The following is a 25713-nucleotide window of genomic DNA, read 5'->3' on the forward strand; positions in this document are numbered from 1 at the left end:
AGAATGATGCTACTTATGATTTTAAAGTGTTTGAGGCTTGTGCAGAGGACAGAGCTTGCAGGAATGGGGCAGGAAAAGAACTTGCCGGGATGGAAAAATGAGTTCCCGCAGGGACAGGGAGAAAAAAAAAAAATTGTCCCCGTGGCATTCTCTAGAGTAGGGGTGTCCAACCTTTTGGCTTCCCTGAGCCGCATTGGATGAAAAAAATGTTTCTGGGGCCGCAGAAACGCGCAAACGCTGCAGCAAGACAGAGGATGGAGCCGGCAAGATGGTAAACACCCAGGGGCAGCAGAGGAAAACACTGCATCGCCCTCGACCGGGGCCGCACAAAATATTTCAAGGGCCACAGGTTGGACACCCCTGCTCTAGAGCATATACGATTTTTTTTCTAACACTGTTCTTTATAATTGTAGGTGGAAAGTTTAGCAGAAACCTGGCAGATGGTGGTGATAAAATGTTTATTTGCAATGTGAAAAAACAGCTGCTTTGCAAGCAAAACCAGATTCTAATCGGTAGCAGACATGTTTCCTCATCTATTGAGTGTTCATGTCATATCATTTTTAAATCCAAACTAGCCACAGATAGTAAGTTCAGATAAACACACTTCACTGATGGGAGAAAAACAAGTTACTACTCATGAACTCAGTCGTCTATCTAAACTGATCAATGCATTCAATTTTTTGAAGTTCCAAATTAACATAAAAGGGAATAATATATAAATGCATGCATAGATGCTCAACACATACATTTAAATGCTGTGACACTTTCTATCTTTGTTATGACCATATCTATGGTGGGTAAAGCAGCATCAAAGACTGAAAATTCCCTCTTCCTAACCAGGTGAAAGTAACCATGTTGTGACAATGGTACTATAACCAACAGCAAAAAAAAAAAAAAAAGAAAGTAGGGTTGGGTCAAGAGATGGAAAGTAAGCTTGGGGATCACGGAGAGGGTGGTGGATGCCTGGAATGCGCTCCCGAGGAAGGTGGTGGAGAGGAAAGCGGTGACAAAGTTCAAAAAAGCGTGGGATGAACACAGAGTCTTATAGCCCGTTACATTAACGGGTGCTAGAATAAATGTGTGTCTCTTTATTTCTTTTTTTTCTCTCTCTCTCTCTCTCCTTAGCCGCTTTCTGTATTTCTGCCTTTCTTTCTTTGTCTTTTTTTTTTTCCTTGGCTGTTCACCACCACCCCTTGCCTGCTCCCCCTTGTCCATTCTCCCTTTCTTTTACCTCCCCTGTGTCCACCACCACTCCTTCACTGCTCCCCTTATCCAGCAGCAGCCCTTCTCCCTTTGTTTTACCTCCTCCTGTCCAGCAGTAGGCCTCCCTTCCTTTTTCTTCCCCCCCCCCCCCCGTCCATGAGCACCTCTTCCCCTGTCCATCAACCCCTCTTTCCTGCTCCCCCTGTTCAGCAGTATGCCTCCCTTCCTTTTTCTGCCCCTCCTGTCCATCAGCACCTCTTCCCCTGTCCATTCCTACTCCCACTGTCCAGCAGTACGCCTCCCTTCCTTTTTCTGCCCCCCCCCCGTCGATCAGCACCTCTTCCCCTGTCCATCCCTGCTCCCCCTGTCCAGCAGTACGCCTCCCTTCCTTTTTCTGCCCCCCCGTCCATCAGCACCTCTTCCCGTCCATCCCTGCTCCCCCTGTCCAGCAGTATGCCTCCCTTCCTTTTTCTGCCCCCCCTGTCCATCAGCACCTCTTCCCCTGTACATCCCTGCTCCCCCTGTCCAGCAGTATGCCTCTCTTCCTTTTTCTGCCCCCCCCCGTCCATCAGCATCTCTTCCCCTGTCCATCAGTATGCTTCCCTTCCTTTTTCTGCCCCCCCTGTCCATCAGCACCCCTTACATCCTTTAGCATCTGCCATCACCAGCACCTCTCCGCAAAGCCTCGTCAGAAGGGGGAAGGGGCGTGGCATGGGGTGGGGTCTCTGCAACCCGGTAGAGCATTTAGCAGCGACAGGAGGCCCCTGTTCCAGCAGGCAGTTCCCACAGGTGACAGCTCTTCAATTATTGCCTCTCCCTGTCCCTCCCGTATCCTCTCTGCTAGGATCAGGCTCCTCTGGCTACGGGCTTGCCGGTTTTAAAGCGATCCTGCACCTTGTAGGGGAGGAGGGCAATTGCATTTCGGGCTGAGCTGCACCCGTGCCTTCTTTGAGCTGTTCATATCACTGTCTGTGCCTTTGCTTTTATTTTCGGGGTACTGGGCAGTTTCACCCTGAGCGCAGCGGCGGCCACCACAGCCAGCAATCAGGGCAGTGAGTATGCGGCTCAGGAGACCGGGAAGGCGTTAGCATCTGCCCTCCGCCGACAGCCGCCTCCACCGACATCCACCTCAAGCCGCCCCAGCCTATAGGCACCGACAGCCTCTGCGGCCTGCTCCACTCCCTCCTCGCCGTCGCGCACCGTTCCCCGTTCCCCCCCCCCCCCCCGGGAAGCTTTGTGCGTTTCCGCCACAGCTTCGGCAGCCTCCTGTCTGCGGGCCAGCCGCCCATCTATGCGCACACATCTGCGGGAGGAAGAGGAGGCCGGGGCTCGCAGGATGGCAGGGAGGCCAAGGTTGCACGGAGCAGCAATGGCAGCAGCTCGGCCGTGCAGCCAGCGCTAGGTAGAGCTGGGGTCAGGCATGGACCTTGCGCCGCCCGGGCTGGCTCCTCACTTCGCTCGTGGAGGCAATCGGCAGCTGGCTGCAGTCCCCGGCCTGCTTTCAAAGTTCATTTTTTTAGTTCAAAGCCGACGCCACAGCTCCTCTCTCGATCCCCGCCTGGTGCAGTTTGAGAGAGGAGCCGCGGCGGCAGCTTGAGCTAAAAAATGAACTTTGTCAGGTAATTGCAAGTGTTGAAGCCCGCTGCGAGAGAGAGATGGTGGTAAGCGTGCACTCTTGTGGCCACATCCCGACAAATCAAGACTCAGGGAACACGGGATAAGAGTGCGCGCGCTTAGCATTTTATTATTATAGATATATTGAAGAACTAAGGCCAATACTGGGCAGACTTGCACCGTCTGTGTCCCGTATATGGCCATGTGGTTGAGGATGGGCTGGGAAGGGCTTTGATGGAGACTTCAATAGATAAGAACCTAAGCACAGTACCGGGCAGAGCTTTGGGTTCTTGCCCAGAAATAGCCAAGGATAAGAAAAATTTAAATTGAATCAGTAATTTAAAAAAGTGGTTAAGGTTGGGCAAGCTGGATGGACCATTTGGGTCTTTATCTGCCTTCATCTACATTACATCACATTACATCTACATTACATTAGGGACTTCTTTTCCGCCTATACCTTGCAGTTCAAGGCGGATTACAAAAGAGCTAACTGGACATTTCCAGTGAAGTTACATATTTCTAAGGTACATTTGCACCTGCTTCAAAGCCCTGTTTCCTTACAGTCCTCATTTTTTCCTGACAAAGTGTATTCAGTCCCAGAGAACTAAGGCTTGCACTGAACTGCAAACCTTGCATTTAGATGAAAAAAAAATAAAAATCAACCTGTGTTTGTCAATAAGTAAAGTCACTATTACTCAAAGACACACAGCAGATGATTTGAAAACATTCCTGCGCAGGCCATCTCCTCCCTTACCAGTCTTATAAATACTGCTCTACTATCGGGCCTGTTCTCCACAGAAATGGGACACATTGCCTTATCCCCTCTTCTGAAAAAAGCCGATCTCGACCCTTCCTTACCATCGAACTACCGCCCCATAGCAAATATCCCTCTCCTAACTAAACTGCTAGAGGCCATAGTCGCTACCCAGCTCTCTTCTTACCTAGAAAGATTCTCCATTCTCCACCCCTACCAACACGGCTTCAGACCCAGCTTCAGCACTGAGTCCCTCCTAGTTTCCCTAATTTCAAAGGTTCAACTCGTAACAAATTCGCTGTTCTTTTACAATTCGATCTCTCTGCAGCTTTCGATGTCGTCCACCACGATATACTACTTTATCAACTTTCCGAGATAGGAATTGACTCCACGGTCAAACTTCCTTCGCTCTTGCTCCTACACTGTCAACACAAATGGCACCATGTCCGTACCTTGGACACCATCTTGCGGTGTCCCTCAGGGATCACCCCTATCCCCTATTCTCTTTAACATCTACATGTCCTCCCTGAAGCTCCTCCAACTTTCCCCCCTTGAAACAATCTACACATACGCTGATGACATGCTTGTCCTCCTTGAAACAGACCAGAACCTCACCAACCTCCACGAGAACATTACATCTTGCATAATGAGACTCCACTCCTGGTCCCTCTCGGTACAGATGAAACTAAATGAATCAAACACAAAATTACTCTGGCTCGGCCCAAAGTTAGAACACCTGCCCACCATCTTCGCACTACCCACAGGTGCTGCTCTTTGTCAGCATAGTTATTGCTAGCAATCAGCATTTTCAGTTGGCATAACCAATGTCAGCAAAGGCCTATGGGAAATTATATCAATCTGACTCTGGAATGTTGATGCAGAATTTTGTGCTCCTGCACAGAATTCACATACATTAATCATCCAGCCAGACTGGATTGTTTATTAAGAAGATAGGCTGCTTGAATGGGACAAAGAAGCCAGAGACTAATTCCATCTACCATGCCTGCAAGTATCACACCCTCCTTATCAATTAAACTAACCATTGTTTCAAATAGTTTACAAATTCTAAACAGAAAGATACTGGGAAATACAATAGTTTCTATATTCAGAATAAGATTCCAAGCTATAAAAGCCTCCTCTCTGCAACACACATGAATCTATCTCTTTTTCTCTGTCTATCTTTCTTTCTATCCTTCTCTTTATCTATGGAAACGAAGCTTAGACCATCACCCCATCCCCCTTTCTCAATCTCTCTCTGGATCTCCCTGAAACTTCAAGCTTCTATGTCTCTCTTTTCCTCTGAACTCTGTAAGGCAGGGAAACTGCTTTGCTCTCTCCCTAATTGTAATGCTTAATTGTAATGCTTATGAATATTGCTTTTCTGTAAGCCTATTTCTATAATATATTCTTTATGCCATCACCTCTGGCTGTGCTTCTTATTTGATTCTACTCCTGGTGAATCTTCGGTGAGGGAATTGAACCTGGGACCTGGCGTTTGTAAGGGCGACTCCCATAACCCCTACAACCTCACATTGTGGGGGACCTGACCTTCAAACCTTACACTCTGCACCTTGAGTTCTCAAGTAAGGTCCTTGGTATCACTATTGATTCTTCTCTCTCCCTCAACAACCACCTCAATTCCTTGGCAAAAGCATGCTTTTTCAGTCTCCCCTCTCTACGCGGTATTCTCTATGCAGGTAAACTGGGAAAATCTCTTCTCTTCAAAATCACAGGTCTCTGGAACGACCTTACTATCCCGTTGCGGAACCTGGGCTCTCTCCAACTATTCCGCAAGCAACTGAAAACTTGGCTCTTCTCTAACATGTAATTCTATTTTCCCCCTTACTCTTCCATTCTATATATAAGCTCATGTAAACCTTTTCCTTTCTCTTCTTATATTTTAAGTTCTTGTAAACCGTGCCGAGCTCCACTTCCGTGGAAAGGATGCGGTATATAAACTTAAGGTTTAGTTTAGAAGATATAGAACAGTGGTCTCAAACTCACGGTCCGGGGGTCACATGCGGCCCGCCAGGTACTATTTTGAGGCTCTTGGTATGTTTATCATAATCACAACAGTAAAACAGTTTTTTGATCATATGTCTCTTTAGCTATAAATTACAATATTAAGACTTAGCCAAAAGGAAAGATTTATAAACTACAAAGAGTTTTTACCTCATGCAAAATTGTCATTTCTTTAATAAGATTTTAACTATTTTTTCTGAGGTCCTCCAAGTACCTACAAATCCAAAATGTGGCCCTACAAAGGATTTGAGTTTGAGGCCACTGATATCGAATCATCTCTTCAGCCACATTGCAGCTAGTTTCTGTCTACTGTTTGGTTCAAACCAGAGTTGAATTTGACACACTGAAAACAGGTCATAAATTGTTAATGTATAATTTCCGAGATCAGTTGTGCTTCCTGTGCTGCTAAAACCCACAGGTTCAGGAGATCCTGACCAAAAATACCTGCAATATAAAGGGGGGTGGGTTGGGGACCTGTTTATTGCAAAAGAAGACCGCTCATAGTCTAGACACTGAATGAGTCGGATGACACGCTGCACCTCGGGAGACCCTTGACACAGCGTCTGTATGGTGCGAAACATGTTGGGTTAAACTCCCTGGCGTTGGCTGGATTTAGCTATGCTACTTAAAGCTAAGTACAATTAAGTACATTTGATTCTTACAGCTAAGATGGTTTTATAGGTACACATAAAAAAGATACAAAAAAAGAATTAAAAAATAAAAAACAAGACTAGCAGATTTAAAATGACTATGAGCGGCCAATGATGAAGTGCCACATAAATCTCGCCGCAGTTAAGAGCTAGCACAGCGGTGGAGTGGTGGGGCTGAGGCATACTCATAATTCATTGAAACGATTTGAAAATACTCCATACCGGTTTCTTTATATGATTATAGTACATATTGCAAAAGAAGAAGCAGTTTGACAATGAAGGACTGACTTTAACCAGTGAAACATCAATTGACACACAAATGAGTGACCACTGACAACAAAAGAAAATTTCAGGGAACTGATTTTCTTAGGTGAATGAAATTGGGCTGTTGGAAATCAAACAAAGTAGAACTGAATAAAATAAAACTGTCTAGATTGATTTTTGTTGTCTGCTGATGACAAAAGTCCATTCACCATGATTGTTTTTCATGCACTTTTTAAGCTCTCGTATGTTTGTTTTCTTTTACATGTTTTTATTTCAGTTTTATTTAAAATTTGATTAAACGCTTATCCAAAATTCTAGGCATTTTACAATGATAAAAAGGGGAGGGCAAAATCTAAAAACATGGGCATAATACAATCAAGACACACAGCATCGACGAACATTAAACAAGAGGTGAGAGGGGTGAACTACAATAAAGTATAGAAAAGAGAACAATGAAAGAAAAACAAAAAACAAACCAATAGGAATGAAAGGGGAATATTTTTTTTTTTTAATCGCTGGGTACCTTGGAAGCAGAGAAAGGAAAGTCAGTGTTAGAAGGCATCTTTAAAAAGAAATCATTTTAGTGCACCTTTAAATTTATCCAGATTTTGCACTTCTCTAATGTAAATTGGCAAAGGTTTGCAAATCATAGGGGCAGTTATTGAGAATGTTGCAGCACGACATGCGCTAATAATTTTTCTATTACCAGCAGGGATGGAAGACAAGAGTGTTCTTGAAATGGCTGGTTTGGTTGCATGATTTTGTGATGGTGGCATATTGTTCAGCACAAGTCAAAATGGGGATCTAATTTTGTACTGGGTGGTAAATTCCTGGACTTTATGGGGCTCATAATTGAAACAAAAATACATCTAAAAACCCAGCCAAGTCAGCACTTGGACGATCTAAAAGACAGGTCCGTCCAAGTGCCAATAATCGAAATGGGATTTTTTTAGACATATCCAGAGACTTTTTATGCCTCTGAATCCTGCTGTGCATCCAAAGCTGAATTGGGTGTTTTTGGGTGAGTGGTTAGGGCGGGATGTGGGCCACAGATACATTACATAGAGTGTGAGTCCACCAAGACAGATAGGGAAAAATGCTTGAGTACCTGAATGTAAACCACTTAGGTAATATGTGGTATTATAAGTACTAAAATAAATAAACCTAGATTTAGTCATACTACACAGGGATAATCGAAAGTTTGATGAGTCTGCCTAGACCAGGGGTGTCAAAGTCCCTCCTTGAATGAATATGCATGAGATCCATTTGCATGCACTGCTTTCATTGTATGCTAATAGATCTCATGCATATTCATTGGGGAAATCCTGAAAACCCGACTGGATTGCGGCCCTCGAGGAGGGACTTTAGACACCCCTGGCCTAGACAGAACTTATATGTTGTGACTTGGGTGATCTACAAACAGGTATAAGTGCCCAAAAGGTTTCCAAAGTGATCAGATAATCATTGCAGGGACAAAGTAAAAACACCCCCCCCTCCCGTGTTTACTGACCCCGTCGCACCCTACAAAATTCAGAATAAAAACGTACATACCTGCCTCTAGAACATCAGCAGTTGGCATAGGGACATACTGCATTATATGCACAATGTGCTACTTTTTGCCCTGACTGGTACCCAGGAGCAATTGGTGTTGGATCTTCCTGAGGCTTTTGTGACTGTAGATAGGGCACGCTGACTTATGTAGGAAACTCAGTTTGGTGGCTAGAAAAGGCATTATGAAATGCTGGGTCTCTGACACACCACCTGGGTTTTGGCTTTGGCGGGCAAACATGCATCAATTGGCCTGTTGGGAAGCCAGAGATGCGAAAGGTTCTCGGAAGGGGGGGGGCAGAGATTTTTGCAAACTTGGGACCCATACCGTCGGCAGTTACATCCCAAGGGCCACAGTCTTATTCTGAATGAATTGTGAGTGGTGTGATGAGGGTGTGGGGGCAGCCAGGTTGGAGGGGGTTCTAGAGGAGTGCGGGGGTTGGGAGGGCAGGATACTGGTGGGTGACCCGAGGGTGGAGTGCAATAGCGGGTGATGGTATTAGTGTGGTTTGTTTCCTAGGTACGCTCTGTGGTCTTACAGGATGGGATATGCTTTAGATTCTCATGATCACTGGGTGGGGGGGAGGGCTGCTTTTGAGGATGGGTGTGCAGGGTTGTACTGGTGGTTGGGGGAGGGGCTTCTTGGTCCTGTTCTTATGGTAGAGCTTGGGAATTATCAGAACACAGATTCCCAGTTCGTATTGGGTTTGAGGGTACTGGGCCATCCCTTCCAGTTCAGAAGTAGCTGGTGGATTGGGGGGGGGAGGTATGGGGAGGGTATGGGGACTGTTAGGTGATGTAATTACTGCACTTGTATTCTTTTTTTGATCTATCACTAAAACTGTTTCAACACTAAAATGGATAACTGATTGTCAATGGCATCATCACAGACCCAGTTGGAAAAACTTTGTTGGTTTTGAATGGGAGCAATCTGTTTTACTCTGCTTGAGTGTTTGGAACGTCATTGGTATAGTCATCTACCGATGGTATTCCAAACACACATGCATTCAATGTCGTCTTGAGATAGGATAAAGCCTGCAATGCTGTTCAGTTCCTTGCATCAAGGCCTCACACTGTATATTTTTTCCAACTTTTAGTTTTTTTCTGGACAACTCTAATGGCCCAATTAAAACTAAATAAATTAATTTCAAGGTCAGGAGACCTCTTACCTGGCTCTCCTGATGCCCCCACCAGTGACCAGCCTCCAGATCAACCTCCTGTGGTACCAGGACCTAATTGCAATCACTCAAAGTAGCCTGCTGGGCTGCCTCAAAAATCAAGGCCTCAGCTTCAAATGAGGTCTATCTCAGGCTCCAAAGCCATTCTGAGCATGTGCAGAAGTTTGCACATGTTCAGTATGCTTCCAGCCCTGAATCCAGCTATTTTCCATGCCTGCTGCATTTTTGTTCTTCTTCAGACCCAGCAAACACTGGTGCAAGCCTGGGCCAGCCCCAGATCAGCCTGGAAACATCCCAAATCAACTGAGCCCTCTAGGCCACAGGAATTCCCCCCTTAACAGGGTAAGCCTGTTTTGTTTTTTATTTTCTTAGCCCTTTTCATTAGCTATATGTTGAAAGTGCTCTGTTTTAATAAATTTTAATACGATAGACAAGAATTATGCTTTTGTGATCTGTATTGTTTAATTCATCAAATGGAAAGAATTTTGGCTGAGGCTAGAAGTGAATGGAAGATAATTCGGAACCTCAACAAACCTTATCCAACATTCCATGAAGTCATAAAACACCAAACAATCAGACAACAGATCCAACTTTTGTTAGCAGTTTCATAATTTAATGAAAAAGTATTGTTAAAAAGGAGAAGTGTAAAAGGCTGGCTGAATTTATCTTTTGAAATTTTACATATATTTATGTATGTATGTGTGTGTGTCTATTATATAAAAACAAACACAAAAAAAAGATTAACAAGGTTAAGAGGTAATATTTTAAACATTTCACTATTGAACAGATACCGTAAAGACTAGCTACACATTTTAAAGGACAATACTCTGAAGTTACAAAAAACAAATAGCTTTTTCATTTACCGAATAAAATTTTATAAAAAATATAAAAACTATTGCCCAGACTGGAAATACTTGAGGTATCATCCCTTACTGGAATTGACTGAAGCACCATTATTCTCTTCCTTTACATGTGCATCACAAATTAATGGGCTGCAATGAAATACCATCGCCAGCCTGTTGAAGGTCAGAGAAATTTATTTTCTCACACACACATTCCATCTCTCTCAACCATTATGGTAATATGTGGAGAGTGGAAGACATGTCCACTCCTGATTGAACCACAGTTTAGGAATCTATAGCATTTTACCCTGGAAACACACGTAGAAATTAAAAAAATATTACAGCACATATATAAAAAATGAGCCCAAATGCAAATATTTTTGAAACAGAACATAAAACAGCAGATACAAGTAAACTTGCCAGAAATCGCCCCCCCCCCCCCCCCAAGATACTCTGAACTTACATTTAAAAAAACAAACGAAAGATGCTAATATTGAGAAAGAAACCGCTAAAATGTATTTGGACGTTACATAAAAATGTCTTGTAGGTCCTGACTATTACATCTAGCTTGCTTTCGTGAACAAAATTCAGACATAAAATTTGCTTTTTTTATGCATTCCAAATGAACTTGTCTATAGTTTGGAACAATTTAAAGACGTAATTTGACATCTATCCTCTGTGATTATAAAGTATTTAATAAATAAAATCAATGCGACTATTATCAATGATTAATTTCCTTTAGAAAAAAAACAACTGAACGCTCAAAATCTAAATCTATTGTTTTTAACAGAGACAAAACTAATTTGTTCTGAAATTGGACGTGTGCCTCAATTAGCATTAGTTCAACTGCTTTAAATTTGGAAAATATCTTCTACTCGTATCTTGGGCTTTACAAGCAGCTCACTACAGTGCATACATGTGCTTCCTATGGGGTTGTTCCATTACATAAGAACATTTATAAAGACACCTGTATTGGTTTGATTATTTTCAATCTGCTTACTTGTCAGCACTAGACTGTTCTATTTATCACTACACAATACTGATGGCTGGACCTCTAAAGCAGTATATTTGTTCATGTTTATAATGCACAACTAATACCATTTCCAATAGCATATGTGGTCCATTCAGATTAAAATATTGCATCTTATTTGGTACGTTCATGAGAGCTAAAGTCAAATATCTGCTCAGAATAATAAACTTCTCCTTATAATGACAGGGGTTGCCATGCAGCTTATTTAAAAAAATTGGAAGAACTGGGATAGGTTAAATTACACATTCTGGTGGGAATCCTTGTGTTATATTTTTAAAATGGAACATTTCATGGCCATACAGCAGGGACATTACAGGAATTTTAAGGATGTTTGGGAGCCATTGGCTAAATTTTGTAAGGAATGATAACTGATTTTATTTCATTGACCTGCAAACATACACATCCAGGGTGGGTGGGAGTGGGACGGGAGCTGCACTTGAATTTGATTCAGGTAATTTATGGTTAGTTTCTTGAAGGTTTTTATTTTATTTGAATATTAGGTGGGGGGGGGAAATATAATTGTATATTAATGTCTGAAAAGTTTATTGTGCTTTTCTTGTAATATTATATGTATATGAATTACTTGTTGCACAATTGTAGTTAGAAAATTCAGTAAAGACATACAAAAAAAAATATATATATATATATTGCATCTCAAAGATGTATCAATGTGCCTTGTCACTTCTCGAAACAAATTATCAATCAGCTACCAGTGTTTTATAGACACTTAGCCTTAGCAGATTCCCAAACCTGTCCTTGGGGAACCCCATTCAGTGTGGTTTTCAGGATATCCACTATGAATATGCATGATACAGACGTGCATGCCAAGGAGGCAGTGTATATGAATCACTCATGCATATTCACCATGGATATCCTGAAAACCTGATTGGCTGGGGTTCCCCTGGAACAGATTTGATAAATCACTGGCCTTAGCATATGATGGAAAGGTATATTTTTAAAGCCAAATATTGATTTGTGTATTTCTATTGGCTTTCTGAAACTACTCTCCCTTAAAAATGTGTGTAGTGTTTCAAAACACATGTACTTTTATCCATATTTAGGAGGTGAAGTTTCCAGAAAGAGAGTTTATATTCTTATCTTGAAAATATTTTTTCCAGTAGATAGGTGTGTTATTCTGGACAAGCAGGCTATCTCCCCATGGCCACAATCCATCTGCAGAAGGAATCCATTCTTTCTGTGATCCTCTTACATCACTGTCATCTCTATTGCCACCTACGGTTAGTTCCCAAGCATGCAAGAGCTCCCCCGAGACTAGGTGAAGTAAGGAAATGAGAAATTCTCCAAACAGTTCTGCTCTATCAAAATAACACTTGAACAATGAAATAACAACCAAATGCCAACAGAAGCATCAAAGGAGCTCTAGTAACCTATTATACAATATTCTTCAGGGCCCAAAGGGCTGACAAGCATCCAAGATACATACTTGTAAAAGAACAATTTGAATGAGACACAAGTGCAGGAAGAACAGGGTGGGAATCCAGAATGACACACCTATCTACTGGAAAAGATATTATGAAGGTAGTAAGAACATACACTTTTCCCTCCCAATTTGTGGGTTTAGGACTCACAACTTCGGTTATTTGCGAGATTCTAAACCCAGAACCACCTCTGCCTCTGTCCTGCCTCCCGGACCTCTCCACACCTAACCTGGTGGTCTAACGGTGAAGTGGGGCAGGAGCTATCGTCCTACGCTCATGCCCCGTGCAGAGCTGTCCACAAAAATGACTGCTGTGAGGTCCCGCTAGACCACCAAGTAAGGTGTGGAGAGGTCTGGGAGGTAGGAGGGAAGCAAGAGTGGGTCAGAGTTTGTCCTAAAAGTTATTTGCGTTTAAATATTTGTGAGCTGGCTCTGCCCCTAACCCCTGCGAATATTGAGGGGGAAGTGTAATCTCTTTTTCCAGTGCAATAGGTGTGTCATTCTGGACAAGTGGGATGTACAAAAGCAGTCCCAGGAATCTAGGGTTGATTGACTGCACCAGCCCGTAAAACAGAGGACCCAAAGACGGAGTCTTTTCTTGCCACCACATCCACTCTGTAAAACGTAGCAAATGTATTTAGGGTGGATCAAGTTGCCTCCCTACAAATCTCCTCTGGGGAGACTGTCCTGGCTTTGGCTCATGACGAAGCCACACTTCTTGTCGAATGTGCCTTGACGGAAACAAGAGATTGTATCCCTCAGATAATGTAGGCTGACAAAATGATCTGGAAATTGTGGTCTTAAGAGGCTGGTGTGCCTCGCTTAGCTGAATTAGTCAGCACAAACAGATGGTCAGAAAGCCTAAACTCTCAAGATACTGAAGAAGTACTCTTCTTACATCTAACTTCTTTGAAATCTGGTCCTGTTTCTTAGGCAATCGAACTTCCTGATTGACATGAAACGCCAAAAACTACCTTCGGCAGAAAAGAAGGGACAGTGCGTTAAAGAAACTCCAGTGTCCGAGATTTTAAGGAAAGACTTTCTACAAGAAAGAACCTGAAGCTCCAAGACTCGTCTCACCGATGTCACAGCCACCAGAAAAACAGCCTTGATTGTTAAATCCAGCAGAGATGCTTCTTCTAGTAACTCAAGTGGAGCTTTGGAGATCACGTTCAGATCCCAGGAAGGGAAAGGGGTCTTGACTGGTGGTCAGAAATCTGGCTATGTTTGGATGAGATGCCAGAGTAGATTTGCGATCTCGGGCCCTGAAACAAGAGAGCCCTGTGACTTGAACGCAAAGGATAGCCACGGTAAGCACTTTGTCAAGGTCAGCTTGAAGGAAAGCTAACACAACAGAAACCAGAGCCGAAAACGGCTTCATACAATCCTGAGAGCACCAAGGTTGGAACGTATTCCATGCTTTAGACTTGAGAAGGGTAGCAATGACCACTTCTGAATACCCTTTTATGCTCTAACGCTTCGAGATCAAGAGCCATGCCATAAGAGCAAAGCGATCCAGATCCTCCATGCATACTGGACATTATGAGAGGATGCACCAGCAACTGGAGACTGTGACCTAAGCGAAGATGCATCAGATCTGTGTACCATGGTCTGCGTGGCCTATCTGGAGCCACCAAGATCACCTTTCCCTGATGACTTGCAATCTGTTGAAGAATTTGGCCTATCAGGAAGGAAAGATGTACAACAGTAGGCCCTGGGGCCACAGCTAGACTAGTGTGTCTAGACCCTTGCTTCCAGCCTCATATCTTCGACTGAAGAACCTGTCCACCTTCTTGTTCTTCACCATTGCCATAAGATCAAATTGTAGTTGACCCCAGCATTGAACAATGACCTGAAAAGCTGTCATCAACAGTGTCCACTCGCCCAGATCCAAGGTCCTTCTGCTGAGGAAGTCGGCTTAACATTGTCTACTCCCATGACATGCACAGCCAACAGTGCTTGTAGATGACGTTCTGCCCAGTTGAAGAGCATGTGGGCCTCCAGACACAGAGGTGCACTCTTGGTTCCACCCTGGTGATCGACATATGCCATTGCTGTAGTATTGTCAGAGAAGACTCCGACTGCTTGACCTTCCAGAGTCTTTCACAATTCCATCAGAGCTAGCCAAATAGCATGCAGCTCCAGCCTGTTGATCAACCACTTCCTCTGAGAGGGCAACCAACGCCCTTGAAACAATTTACTGTTTCAATGAGCTCCCCAGCCGAGGAGACTGGCATCTGTCATAGCAATCACCCAGGAAGCTATTCAAAAAGTCATGCCCTTGGCTAGGGACTGAGAGTGGAGACACCAATCCATGCTGGCCCAAGCCTCCAGCATTCAAGGCAGAGACTTCTGTAAAGAATCCATCTGCAGAGACCAGTATGAGAATAACGCATGCTGGAGAGGATGCACATCTATTGTGGCTGACATTAGAACCCAGGACTTGAAGATAGTCCCATGCTGATGGAGCAGGTTTGTCCAAGAGCATGAAATCTGACAGCAAAGCTTCTGTCTGCGTGCCTCTGGAAGATAGACACATCCAACAGCAATATCAAACATGATTTCCAGGTACACAAGAGATTGAGTCAAATTGCTCTTTTGGTAATTCACAATCCAACCCAGGTCCTTAAGAACTTGGATCACCTGGAGGGTCTGTGCAGTAGAAGCATGGCTCTCCCGCAAGGATTTGCGGGTCAGAATTCCAAAGATCAAAGCTAACTAAGTTACATATTTATTTTCTTAAATTAAAAGGAGGAAGGAGGTAATTAATACCATTGATTAAAATCACAATCTGTACAGTTGCTCAGCGCATATTGTACTGAAATGAGCTAAGAGGAGTCTGAGGTCTTTACCCCTTCCTTGAATGTTTCACAATTAGCTGATGTTACAAAAGAAAAAGGATTTGATATTGATTTTGAATATTTGCTCCATTCATTGGTTATCTTGTGAGCATATTGAGTGGAGTTATTTGTCATCTTTTGTCTCCTGAAAGACTTTCCACATTAAATTGATGAATTCTGAAGACAAAGCCATGACAAGGAGCAAGAAGTCACTCCGAGATGATTCTAATTTGTGCTTCTTGGGCTGCAGGGCATCCGTGTCCTTTTGCGTGAAATTATCACCGTTTCCAGACCTTGATAAAAGAAAAGACCACCCCACGGAGCCATCTGCCCTTTCTAATAGCCAAGAATGCATAGGAGAGGTTAAGCTGGATGCGCCCACCTCTCCTTATTGCACAGCTTGGCATGTATCAAAAAGATGCTCCTGAGGCACAGAATTTGAACAATCCTGGCATGGATTTGGGGTAAAAGAGCTCAAGGACTCTATCCCAACCAAAATTGAGACAAAAGGAGATTTGGAGCTGCAGGAAACTTTTGAAAAAAAAGATTGTTAAAATACCCCAAGATAGCTGTTACCAGGATTTTGGTGCCTAAAATCACAAAAAAACAAAAAAACCACAAAACAAAAAACTAGGAAAGAAAAGTCACAAAACAGGAAATTTAGGATTTTTGAGGGTGGGGGACAGAGGAACATGCAGAAATTCTTAAAAACAGTATTTTTAGACCCTTCTGATTCACCTCACAGACTAATAGCCTTACTCACTGTGACCTGTGCTGGCAATGTGCTGCAACCTGCCTCAGCTCTTTTATAGTAGCTAGAAAGGAGAAGAAATCTCTACCTCATGTTGAAAGTCCTCTGCAAAGCTGATCTTTGGGCTGCCAGTCACAGTGTCCAACTGAACCTCCACTCCCAGGGACTGACGGATATGCTATCAGAAGGGGGGAAGTGATGAACACATCTGGCACCCTGCGAGACACCACTGAGCCACCTACAAATGCCTTGCAGGCTGTACTCAAACCCCTGCTAAGCAGTAGGTGAAGGAAGGTAAGTGGGGATGGCCCCAAGCTCCAAAAATACTTATGCAAGCTAGCTAACAGGGATTGACCTCAGTCTGTTTCTTCTTCATGCAGGCAGAGCTGTGAAATAGCTAAGCTCCAAGCACTGAAACTGCCAAAAATTAACTGTAAAACACTGAGAAAATAAATAAAAAGGGAGAGCAGAACAAAAAACACTCCTTCCAGCTCGCGTACAGATGGGAAAAACTGTAGCTGGAAGTAGAGCTCCCAGTAAAGTAAGAGCTCACAGAAAAAATACAGAGTGAATTCCTTCTGCAGATGGCTTGCGGCCATGGGGAGATAACCCGCTTGTCCAGAATGAAATGCCTATTGCACTAGAAACATTGTTAAGTGATAAAAAGAAATCATATTTAGACTGCACATTCAATTCTGAGCAAGTTATTCATTGAAAAAGCACATGCATAAAAAAGATACAAAAAGTCCAAGATTCCAAGTCTAAGCATATTTCTGTTTGCTCTTTTTAAATGAGTACAAAGTTTGCATGTAAAAAGAATCAGCAAATTTTATCCCAGTGTGGAAAGCCTGAAAACTGCTTCTTACTGGCATGTTTCACTGCCAGTCCTATGCTCCAATGATTTCCTTTCTGCATCAGCCACTGCCACAGCAGAAATGAGAAAGTGCTGTAGTATAAAGTATTTTCCTTGTCCACGTAGGCTTTTTTTCTCATCAGAAATAGTACCTGTTCCAACAGCCAGGATATCTAAGCAGCTCTCATTTCCATATATGCATCAAAGTGCTGTATATTTGGAAATAAAAATGTTGCACTCCAAATTGAACATACAAATGTTAGATACATGATTTTATACTGACTTCCTTTTAGAAATACCAATAAAATATGATTATCAAACATTAACTAGACATAGATGATTTCTCACAAAATATTCCAGATTGTGGGCATGCCTCCCTTTACTTATAGGAGACAAACATTTTGAAATAACATCGCTATTAAAAAGACACTGGAATTCTTCCAACCCAACCTTGATTTGATACCCCAACCCAACTTCTGCTTCTTGGGACAGTCAAAGCTGGAAATACTGTACAAATCACACAATGGAGAGAATGTGCAAGGGTACTGGGTCTGTAAGGAGGTGTGTGACCCTGGACAAGGATTTGCTATGATGATTATACTAGACTGGAAAAGGAAGGAGATTTTCCCTTTTGGTATAATCCATATGGTTAAGAAATAAGGTTTGTGACACAATAGCCTAATAAAGGCTGATTTTGATGAGCAAAGAATTAGGGGACTCTGTCAGATCCCAAATACCTCTCTTTCTAACTTGATCTTAGGGGATAACATTTATAATATTTAATTGATCTTTTCAAGTCCACCAATTAAAATGACCAGTATGAATCCCTGAAATGCAGGAGTCTGAGGCCCCGATGCACAACGCTCTGATATCATAGTTAAAAAATACTGTGGTGGGAGAGATTTTTCTATACCGGGTGATGCTCAGCACAATAGCATGAAAAATTATATGCATGCTATTCGTGCGGAGCAGCTCCAGTAAAAGGGGGAGAAACTGTTAAAGGTGAAAATTATATACATGCTATTCGTGCGGAGCAGCTCCAGTAAAAGGGGGAGAAACTGTTAATGGTGCTTGCTCAGAAGAGCAATCGTCAAGCACAGCTCCTCTTCCTGTCTGCAGCTGCCATTCTCCTTCCCTTTGCCCAGCTGATGGTGGCTCCAGAGTCATGATCAGCAAGCTTCTCCTTCTGGCTCCGGAGTTGCAATCAACTTTTTTTTCTTTTAAGAAGGGCACAGCTATTGTGCACTCACACAAGACATGAACAATAGCTGCGCCCTTCTTAAAAGAAAAAAAGCCGGCCACAGCTGAGCCAACAGCTCCTACTCTCCCAGCTGACCCTACCAAAATTTTTTTTTTTTAATGGACACTGCTGTGGTGCATGTGTTGTGTGCCTCACAGAGCACAGCTACCGGCAGGTCCAGCCCTGCCAGAAAATTTTGCTCCATAAAAGGGAAAGGGGCACATTCCCTTTTGTGCATCGCAAGGAGAGCTCATTTAAAAATTAATGAGCTCTTTACCTCCTAGAGGTCGTAGCCTCCTTTTGAATTCTCTTGCTTAGCTTTCTTAATCTTCCCTGTGCTCGCTCCCCCGGTCAGTCACTGCCTATCTATAATTTTTTTTTTTTAGGGGGGGGGGGGTTTCTTCTGGATGTATGCCATGGGCCACAAGAGTACGGGCCTTTGGCTTTTGAGAGACCTTCGGGTCGTTTTTGTATTTTGCTGGTGGGGGTCCCAGGAGGGATTGTCCCCCTTTTTTTTTTTTTTTGGAGGGTTGGGAGGGGTGGTAGGTGATTGGATTAGCTCTTTGTATTGTTTCTGAAACTTGTGTATTGCTGGATGTTGATTCCTTGTTCTGTTTCTTGCTTTTGTTTTTTTTCATGTTCATAATAAAATGTAATGTAATTTATTTCTTATATACCGCTACATCCGTTAGGTTCTAAGCGGTTTACAGAAAATATACATTAAGATTAGAAATAAGAAAGGTACTTGAAAAATTCCCTTACTGTCCCGAAGGCTCACAATCTAACTAAAGTACCTGGAGGGTAATAGAGAAGTGAAAAGTAGAGTTAGAGGAAAAATAAAAATAAAATAAACATTTTAACAAGACAGCATTGATCTAAATACTTTGGAAGGTAGAAGAGAGGAGAGAAAGGAATAGAAGCAGAAGGGGGAGCCGTTGAACAGTAGAATTCTGGAGAAATTTAAATGATAGAAATAGAACAAAATAAAACTGTTTTGAACATAAAACTAATGAGCTCTTTGCAATGCATTTGTATAGGCTTCTCTGTGGCTACTACTAGGATTGGCAGCAGCCATGGAGAACCCTTTGTGCTTCGGGAGGAGAGCTTTCTGCAGCAGTAAGACTGCTTTAACGAGTTTTACTGCCATGGAAAGCTTTTGTACATTGGGGCCCGAGTTCTTTAGGATCCTTGGGTTTGGGGTATGAAGTAGAGCTGCACCAAATATCATATTTTATTTTTTGTTTGAATACAAATACCAAATAAGAAAAAGCACTGAGCTTTAACGTAACAAAAAAATAAAAGCAGCGATGTGAGACCAAGTGTTTAATTTCAGTAGGATTTAGCACAGTAGAATCCCAGATTATTTGTGTTCGAATTTAAACCACAAATCGACTGAATATGAATAACGTATTCAGGGCACTGTTCGGGGATGAATTAAATTAAATATGAATATTCGGTAAAGCACTAGTATAAAGGGGTTCAGTTTGTCCAACTGGAAGCCAGATAAGAGCATGAAGTAAATAGCCATAACTAGTGTGAACAGAGACTGGAAGGAAGGCTGAACAACAGAGAACTAGGTGATAAGCATATAATGAAGCACTAGATTCTGCCCTACTTCAAGCCTGGAATCACAGTATCAACTATACATGACCCTCATTATTCCTATCTGCCATGCAGAATTTTTGGATAATATCAGCCCCTTATAGAAAAAGAATGAGAAAACCACCACTGAGCATGTATGGGCTGAGACATTAACATGAAGGGCAAAATATAATGCATTTCTTTCTCATGTCACTAACTTCTGTAAGATATATAACCAGGGTTTCTGACTTTAGGTTTTAGCCCAACAAACAGTAACATGTCCGGGGTGAAAAATAAAAATGATTTATATTACAAGAACAAACAAAGAAGAACTGCAGACAAATGTACAAGATGCAGTATTGAGCAAGCTCCTTCATTGTGTCTAGGGAAGGGTAATTTGTATTTCATACTCCATATCATTTGAAATGTTAGCACTTATGCATATGTGCAGCTGTGGAGATCTTCGGAATGCAAAAGGCACAAAACTGAGTGGAGAATCCAAAATAAGCCCATGAAAATAAAGAGAATACCTTGGGGGAGAGGTGTTTTTAGGGTGTTCTTGCAATATAAACGAAAGCAATCCAACATGTCTGCAGTGAAAAGCAATCAGAACAAGCAAAGAACTGCAGACAAACGAACAAGATGCAGGCTAAGTTTATTGAAACAATTATGTAGCGGTTAAGGTCACCACCTTTATACAAACCAGGGGACCCGACACGGTCCGTATTTCAGTTAACACGCCTTCATCAGGGGTCCCTAATTTGAAAGGTATCAAGTAAAACCGCTACAGAAATAGGCACAAGCCTGTGCAAAAAAGTCACCGCAAAAGTAGCTCCGTGGAGGGTATATAGGAACATCGTTACCTTTCAAATTAGGGACCCCTGATGAAGGCGTGTTAACCGTAAAACGGACCATGTCGGGTCACCTGGTTTGCATAAAGGTGGTGACCTTAACCGCTACATAATTGTTTCAATAAACTTAGCCTGCATCTTGTACATTTGTCTGCAGTTCTTTGCTTGTTCAGATTGCTTTTCACTGCAGACAGGTTGGATTGCTTTTCGTTTATATTGCAAGAACACCCTAAAAACACCTCTCCCCCAAGGTATTCTCTTTATTTTCATGGGCTTATTTTGGATTCTCCACTCAGTTTTGTGCCTTTCGCATTCCGAAGATCCCCACAGCTGCACATATGCATAAATGCTAACATTTCAAATGGTATGGAGTGTGAAATACAAATTACCCTTCCCTAGACACAATGAAGGAGCTTGCTCAATACTGGCTGTACTCAGCACCCACAGAGCTAGGCACACAGGTATATATATATTCAACAGTTGGACCCATGTCATGAAAACAATTAAAAAAAAAAAAATTCTTAAAGAACCCCTAATTAATTGGAAAATAAACACCTAAATTTAGTTTATAAACATCTAAGAAGAGTAGCTCTAGATCTAATTCCTTCTTCTTTTTCAGCTCGCAGTCATCAGAGGTGATCTGAGGCACTAAGCAGTCTGCAAATGCACTAATGCATTGTTCCGTTTACAAAATGTTACACACATGATCTAGCTATCGAGAACTTCAGTGCAATGCTAATGCAAAATTAGGTAATGTACTGCCTAAGTAAATCAGCTCATCTTATACGTACACAAAGATTATAAGAGAGCCAATCAAAACTCTTAATTACATCTCAAGATCTTTATGTTAATGTGAGAAATTTAGTGCATACTATTTACTTCATAACAAATGCGTAACATGGACTTATATTACTGCAGCTTAGGACATAAGTCTCGATTGCAAGCATTCATTTGCTAGCCTCATTGATGTTACTGCCATTTCGGTTGAGAGAAAGCAGAAGTTGAACTCAGTGCTGGAAGGAAGGCAACAGCAAAAAAAAAAAAATTAAAAAAAAGGGACTGGGGCATATGGAACTTAGCAGAGAAACCCTCTCATCTGTTTCATTAGTCAGCAAACATCACTTACACACAGAGTATCTTTCATTGTAAAGGCAATTGGCGCTCTACACCAGTGGTCTCAAACTCAAACCCTTTGCACGGCCACATTTTGGATTTGTAGGTACTTGAAGGGCCTCAGAAAAAAAATAGTTAATGTCTTATTAAAGAAATGACAATTTTGCATGAGGTAAAACTCTCAATAGTTTATCATCTTTCCTTTTGGCTAAGTCTTAACAATAATATTGTCATTTATAGCTAAAGAAACAAATGATCAAGAAACTGTTTTATTTTACTTTTGTGATCATGATAAACATACCGAGGGCCTCAAAATAGTACCTGGCAGGCTGCATGTGGCCCCTGGGCAGCCAGTTTGAGACCACTGCTCTACACAATGTTGGTTCTATAACTTATTTTTATCCACTGTTAGCAAGTAAAGGGAGGTTTGCCCACACATCTGGATTATTATCAGGAACTTTGAGAAACCCTTGAGAAACCGTCTCCCATGTCTCTTCAAGCAGGCTGGCATGGCATCTATAGCTGCCAAAATATAAATGTCAGAAAGCACTCTTTTTCAAAGTAGTATATGTAATTTTGTAAACATGATCCACAAATTAGCCATTTGTACTTGTTCTCTGAGAGAACTAGTTATACGTGCATATCACAAATAACCCTATATACAAATGTTAAAAAAAAAACCCCACCTACTGGTGGATAAATATTTACAGAACAGTAAAGAGAAAAACTCAATTTGTTGCAAGGGTAAAGTTTGTGGAAGCGTACAGAGGTCATTGAGTTTGGCAGTATCTGTAATATAGGCCTCTACCACAAGCAGAGGGACTATAAATATAAGAAATCTAATTTCCCAGACAGAATCTGATTTAGTAGTTTTACACACACACAAACGTACAAATAGACAGCAAGTGCCAAAGGGATCAGTTCTGTAAGCTTATTGTACTGTTTCTTGCACCAGAATAGTTAAGACTGGTACAAGAGGTCTCATAGTACTCATTGGCTAAGAAAGAACTGGCTCATCATTAGAAAGACACAAAAATACCCCCACTTGGTCTACTACAAGTGCTAGTAAAATGTAAACCAAATTTCTGAAAACGAAGGATTAATTTAGTGCTTTCTTGGTTGCTGGCTTTTATGAGCCACAAAGATTCTTAAAAATTGCAAGCCAATTCAATATGAAACTCCACTTCATTCATATACTTCCTCTCACCGGGTGTCTTCCCCACCTAAAGGGTGTTTTTCATACCTTTTGGCATCTATAATTGCGCTATAAAAAGGTTGAGCTATCCTCTGGAATTATCACCTAGGCATAGAACCTTGACTAACCATATTTGCTTTGCTTCTGTCGTGATGTTGTCTACTACAGTCCCTGCTGGGGCTTTCTTTGTCTGAGCTGCTGCCCTGTAGCTGGGCTTCTTCCTTATTCTCTTCACTTTCAGCCTCAGAGTCACTTAATTCCAGATCAGGACAATATCCATCATTGTCCTGGTATGGAGCACATGCTGTCTGATATTCAAGAGTCTGCTTGTTCAATAACCGCTCTTTCATAGAATGCCTTCTCTGTGGTTCTTCACAGCTTTTGCGATTTTCAGTAGGCTTCACCAAGCTGCTGGTCACCTCCTTAAAAGGCTCGCTAAGATGCTCAATTGAAGATTTCCTAAAGTTGCTCTGAGTAACTAAATGAGTAATGAGCATAGAATCTTGTTCATGGGAAGTTTGGCTGGCACCGTCTTTGTGAACGATATCCTCAGAGGTCTCCATTACACCATTTGACCTTGATGAACTGGAGTACCTTTGCTGTACTTTACCACTCCCATTAGAAGACTGTCCGTGCAGTACAGCCTGAATTGCCAATGGTTTGCCGGATGTCTGTCCAAGACGAAACTTTGTGGACTGCAGAGCACCAGAATTCTTTGCTTCAGTGCTGGAATGACTAACTCTTTCTAGCAACCCATTGTTCCTGTTACCATGCTGATACCTTGGGTAAGATTTCGTTTTGATCTCAGTAGAGTCTCTGGACTTTTGTACACTTCTCTTACTGTGAACTGTACTGGTTGTCTTCTTGTCTGAAAAAAGTGGCTGGCTGCTAAATTTTGCAGAATTAGTTTTACAATCCCCCAACAGGGCTTTGGGCATTTTCAATTTCAAGGTGATTCTGGGAGGTGGATAGAACAATGAGTTTTCCAGTGCACTTGACAAAGGATATACTGAAGAAAAAATAAAAATAAATATTAGATTTAACCTTTGGTAAACATGATAAGTTGACAGTCTTAGTACATACGCATAAAAAAAGATTTCTTATTTTGTCATACAAACTCTTTAAAAGCCTCTCCCTTGCTAATCTAATTTCTAGGACCATTAAAAGAAACGGCAGAAAGGAGCAAAGAAATAGACATATTACCAATTATTTTTTTCTTTACTTTTTAAATTTTTTTTAATGTCCTTGCTTCTTCTGTAAACAGTCAACACCTAAAGTAGATATTTAGGGCCAATTTCCTAGAAATCCTTTCAAGAGAAACTGCCCAAAAATGCTGCTGAAATATCTCCTTTTGTACACAAATGACAGAGAATAAATGGAAATAGTGAAGATGATACCCTAAGCTAGTGTTTCCCCAAGTCAATCCTGGAGTACCTCCTTGCCAGTCAGGTTTTCAGGATATCCACAATGAATATGCATGTCCCTTAGAACGGAGACACAAGTTATTTTTAATCTTTTTTCTTGGATAAGTGTATAATGGTTGCAATGTACAATGAGGAGAGTAAGACAATGTGGGACACTAATATTAAGACCTTTCCCTGACGCAGTTGAAAAGTGACAAAACAACAAAATGCAAATAGCACTAAAGGGTTCTACAAGGGAAATGAAACAGGAAAACAACAAAAACTGTGGAACAGGATTGGATGTGCCAGTTGTAGTCTAATAAGCATCCAAAAACACATCAAAAGCAATCCACAAAGGATATAAACAGTCATAAGTTTCCCACAATAAAAACCAAACGACGGAAGATTAGGTTCTTACCTTTGCTATTCTTCTTTCTTGTAAATCCTCACTTTATTCCGGTACCAGTGGGTCATTTCCCTCCTCCCGCCAGGGATCTGTAGGAAGCCTCAAAACTTGTAAGACTTTTACCCCCTCCCTCTCATACCTCATCACTAAGCATGCCCCTGTCCACAGCAGTCAGTCAGCAGCCAGAAACATCTGTAGAGGATAAGAACAAGAGAGAGGAACGGGGAATTCCCCAGCAAGCAAAACTTGATGAAGGTATGCAAAGAGAAACAGGAAGCGGTCCTACAAATCTAGAAACAGGAAGTGGTCCTACAAATCTAGTCCAGAGATGCAGTCGACGACTTTGCCCAAGAGGAGGAAACTCCTCTAGTCAAATGAGCCCACACCCCGAGGGGTGGCTTCTTTTCAGCCACCATGTAAGCTTCGGAAATGGCCATGCAAATCCACCTGGAAATAGTAACCTTAGAGGCTGGCCTACCTTTGTGGACAGAACCCGCCAAGAACAAACAGGTGGTCAGAGACGAAACTCATTGGTAACCTCCAGATACCTCAACAAAAGTCTGCAAATGTCCAAGGAGCGCAACACCCAGTCCTGCTCTCTCGAACCAGAGGAAGCAAAAGCAGAAAGCCAAACTTCCCGATTCACATGGAAAGTGGACACCACTTTTGGAAGAAAAGAAGGAACAATATGCAGCATCACAGCAGAATACATAGAAAGGGATCTCTGCAGGAAAGAGCCTGAAGCTCTGAAATACTCCGGGCTTAAGTAATAGCCACAAGGAAGACCACCTTGATCCTGGACATCCGCCAGATTTGCCACATCCATGGCAGCCGCAGTGCCGCCCGGCAAAATCAGAGGAATGGAAAAAGTACCTGGTGCAACTGCGGGCACAACTGACTTAGGGCTAGATTCACTAAGCAAACCGATCGTGTACCG

General features: G+C 42.2%; 1 protein-coding gene across 14 annotated transcripts in view; it reads right to left on the reverse strand.

The window, feature by feature from the left end:
- Positions 1-25713, reverse strand: part of JADE3 (jade family PHD finger 3) — a 165213-nt gene that overhangs the window by 49954 nt on the left and 89546 nt on the right. For 9 of the 14 annotated variants that reach the window (XM_033948303.1, XM_033948302.1, XM_033948300.1 and 6 more), the window contains one exon: positions 23096-23976. The exons of 3 other annotated variants lie outside the window; for them this stretch is intronic. In XM_033948303.1, coding sequence (XP_033804194.1) covers positions 23096-23976 — 881 coding nt within the window. Of the gene's footprint in view, positions 1-21067; positions 21673-22080; positions 23977-25713 lie in introns of those variants that run through there. 2 more of the 14 variants (XM_033948313.1, XM_033948301.1) reach the window with 2 other exon arrangements.

This window comes from Geotrypetes seraphini, chromosome 6 (genome assembly GCF_902459505.1).
Source record: "Geotrypetes seraphini chromosome 6, aGeoSer1.1, whole genome shotgun sequence".
Taxonomy (NCBI): Eukaryota; Metazoa; Chordata; class Amphibia; order Gymnophiona; family Dermophiidae; genus Geotrypetes; species Geotrypetes seraphini.